The sequence below is a fragment of the Atta colombica genome, unplaced genomic scaffold (genome assembly GCF_001594045.1).
Source record: "Atta colombica isolate Treedump-2 unplaced genomic scaffold, Acol1.0 scaffold1, whole genome shotgun sequence".
Lineage (NCBI taxonomy): Eukaryota > Metazoa > Arthropoda > Insecta > Hymenoptera > Formicidae > Atta > Atta colombica.
Window position 1 is genome coordinate 1,740,909 of NW_017259183.1, and position 3,512 is coordinate 1,744,420.

A 3,512-nucleotide genomic window follows, 5' to 3' on the forward strand; every position below is an offset into this window, starting at 1 on the left:
AGAGAGAGAGAGAGAGAGAGAGAGAGAGAGAGAGAGAGAGTCATTAATCTTGTTAGTTACAAAATTTTGTAATTAAGCTACAATTGCATAAAAGATATTTAAAACTATTTATACTATTAAAATCCAGTAATCAATTATACAATACAATAATTAATAGTAATTTAATTCACAATAAATTATGTTAGATCTTCGATTAATTTGTATCTTACTCAGTTCATAATTTACAATTTATATTGATAATTTTTTTTAAAACTTATTTTTATAATTAAATAAAACACGATATAGTAAAAAAATATGTTCATCTCTTTAGAATAAAATATAAGCACACAAATATATAGTTTTTTAGGCTCATTAGAGAATCACTTCATAAATTGATGCCTTTTGGAGCTAAACACAAGATGTCGATGCATAATAAGATTTATTAGTTCCAATGTTTTACACATACGTTTCGATTCAGCTTCGGATTCTTTTCAATGCAAATTGAACGAAATCATTGAATTTCCGACGCATTGACTTACAAATATAATCGATATTTCATTGATGACATAATTATAAAAAAATAAAGTGTTGACAAGAAATAATGATCTAATACATTAAAGTCGTGAACAACTACTAATTTAAAAAACTTACATGATATTCGTTAAGCTTATAAAATACGTGTCATCTGTACGGACGTTACGATACATTTAAACAAAGCTAAGCTAAAGTACAAATCACGAGTTAAACCACAAACAACAAAGAAGAGAGGAAAAACTCAGTTATTTTTAAATAAAAAGCTTCAAATCATAAAAACTAAAAATCATATGCTTTGTTTAATGAATCCGTATCTGATTTATACTATTTATATTATATTTAAACTATTTTTTTGTTGCGAAAATCATTTCTGAGTTTTTTTAATATTTGTTTGTTTAATATTGAGTTTGTTTAATATTTTTTCTTAATCTAATATCTTAACATTGTCCCAGTCAAAATCGTGTGCTTCAGTCCGATATTCTGTGATAACTGATCTTTAGTCTATATTTGAACAGAAATGATTTTCATTTGCAAACAGAAAAATAGTTTAAATATACAATCAGATACGGATTCATTAAAAGTATTTGTTCAATTTGCATTGAAAAGAATCCGAAGTTAAATAGAAACGTATGTATAAGATATTAAAACTAATAAATCTTATTATACATCGACATCCTTGTGTTTGGCTCCAAAAGGCTTCAACTTATGGACTGATATAGATTCTTTGTTTCAATTTTTATATAAAAATTAAAGTAAAAATTATCATTTATAGACAGATAATAATTATTTCAAAAAATATTAGATGCAATGATAAGTAAGAATAATAGCAATTTTAATTAGTATAATAATAGTAATAATACATAATAATAATAATAATTTTAATTCATAATGACATGACAATTCATGATATGACATAATGATAATCCAGTTAATACGAGAACATCTGACAAGAAGCAATCTTCCCACTGATCAGTGTGCCGTATGCTTGTACGGTTTTCGAGAAGGAGATGAATTTACGAAAACAGAATGCTATCATTATTTTCATTCGCACTGTTTGGCGGCACATGTCGCCGCTGCCGAGAGATATTACAGGGAAGAGCAAGAGAAATTACCGCAATGGCAGCAAGATACTACAAATAAGTTCCAAGTACGTTTCCGTTAATAAAAAATAAAAAAATATTACTAAAAAGTGCTTACGCATTTTTTTTCAACGTTATTGTAATGTTTGCTAATGTTTATTTTTCATTCTGTATCTGTATTTATATTTATTCATTAATATTCATTTTGTTAGGCTATATGTCCTGTTTGCCGGGAATCGATCAACTGCGACGTTGAGAGTCTGTGGTCAGCGCCGCCACCAATTGATGTTGAGGCTGCTACTGATTTTTCTGTCACCGCTGAATTGAGGGAACTGCAAAAGCACATGGCTGCTCTGTATCTGCGGCAGCAACAGCGAGGCGGTATAATCGATTTAGAAGCTGAAGGCGTGAAGATGTTAGTGAGGACGGAGGACGATCCTGCCGCTGCTGCAGAAGAGGTCAGCCCACCTAGTACAAGTTTGAATACATATTCGAATACCACCACCATGCAGTCGGTTACACAAGTGGTAAGTAATCAGTCATCTTAATGATTATGATACAATGGATTGTATAATTTATCGTTTTAACAGAATATATAAAACTTATAATAAATTTTGTTAAAATCTTGAAAAATATAGGAAAATTGAATGTTGCAATAATGATTTAAAAATGATCTATTATTTTAATATTCCTCTAACTATTTATATTTTTATTTTAATGCTGAATCTTATTTTTTTCCAAGAATTCTAAAATATCTGCAGTATATAATTAAATTAAATTTGATGTTTAATTCCAATTGTATGTCAATCAAATTAAACACTCATTATAATATCGCACATAATTTTACATTTGATAGAATGACATAGGATATTTTTCTATTCAAACTTTAAAAAATAGATTCATTTTAAATTAACAAAGTTTCAGGAATGATTATCAACAATCATACTCAATCATACTTAATCTGATAATAGCTATATTTCTTATTATTCAATTTTCCAATTTTGCATTGAATCTTCAACTAACTGAAATGAGCATTTTTGATTTTTGTCATAGCAGCACTCTAAGCAATCGACGCACCAGTCGCAGAATCATCATCACTCACAATATCAATCACGTCAGATGCAGCACAATCATGGTAATAATCATAATCATGGTCATCGGCATCGGGGTCGCGGTCGAGCTCATTACCGACGCCACTTTGACAAAGTCAGGCAGACGGAATCTACTCCCAGATGACAATGGGCTGGTGATAAGTTTGTCGCCCAAGTCTGGTCTGGTCTCCTCTTCACTCTTTCGCTAAGTGTATACAATATTCTATTTAGCATTAGTAGCATAATCGTCAGTGTAATATATGATGGCTGTTTATCCTCCTCGAATAGTCTCATTGCGATAATAAACTTATAGGTGTTGTTGTTCGACAACAAGATTCCCATCGTCATTACAATGGCGGTGGGATATGTCGCGATTTCCTGTCTGGACTGTCTACGTAGATCGAAGCCATGGTGCTCTTTCTTCGAACAATTCGTAATCGTACAAAGTAGTTGATATCGTTTCACTTTAGTTCCTTTATCTTTACTATTTAATTCATGCGGAATTTCGTGACATTCAATTCATTGATTCTCTTCGTCTTTTACAAAATATAAATGAACCATGTTTCATATTCTAAAAAAATTGGCAAAAATTGCAAAAATAAATTTTTTCGCAATATTAAAAAAGTTTATTTATAAAAAAAAGAAAAAATCATACATTTTTATTTACACGTAATGGATATTATAACGGGTTAAAAGATTTGAATTCTTATATTTAAATTAATTTTGAAGCTTTTTATTTATTATATATTAAATTCTTTATTTTATTCTATTATTATATATTAAAAATAGAAATAGTATTAAAATTTTAAATAAAATAAAATTAGCTTTT

At 29.0% G+C, this 3,512-nt stretch overlaps 1 protein-coding gene across 2 annotated transcripts in view; it reads left to right on the forward strand.

Moving 5' to 3' along the window:
- The window catches only part of LOC108693918 (E3 ubiquitin-protein ligase RNF25), an 11,020-nt gene extending 7,859 nt beyond the window's left edge, over positions 1 to 3,161 (forward strand). Inside the window, exons 4-6 of one of the 2 annotated variants that reach the window (XM_018203125.1) lie at positions 1,442 to 1,660; positions 1,805 to 2,119; positions 2,646 to 3,161. In XM_018203125.1, the coding sequence (XP_018058614.1) occupies positions 1,442 to 1,660; positions 1,805 to 2,119; positions 2,646 to 2,828 (717 nt within the window). In that variant the 3' untranslated portion in view covers positions 2,829 to 3,161. The remainder of the gene's footprint in view (positions 1 to 1,441; positions 1,661 to 1,804; positions 2,120 to 2,645) is intronic. The other variant, XM_018203135.1, reaches the window with a different exon arrangement.
- Positions 3,162 to 3,512: the final 351 nt, after the last annotated feature.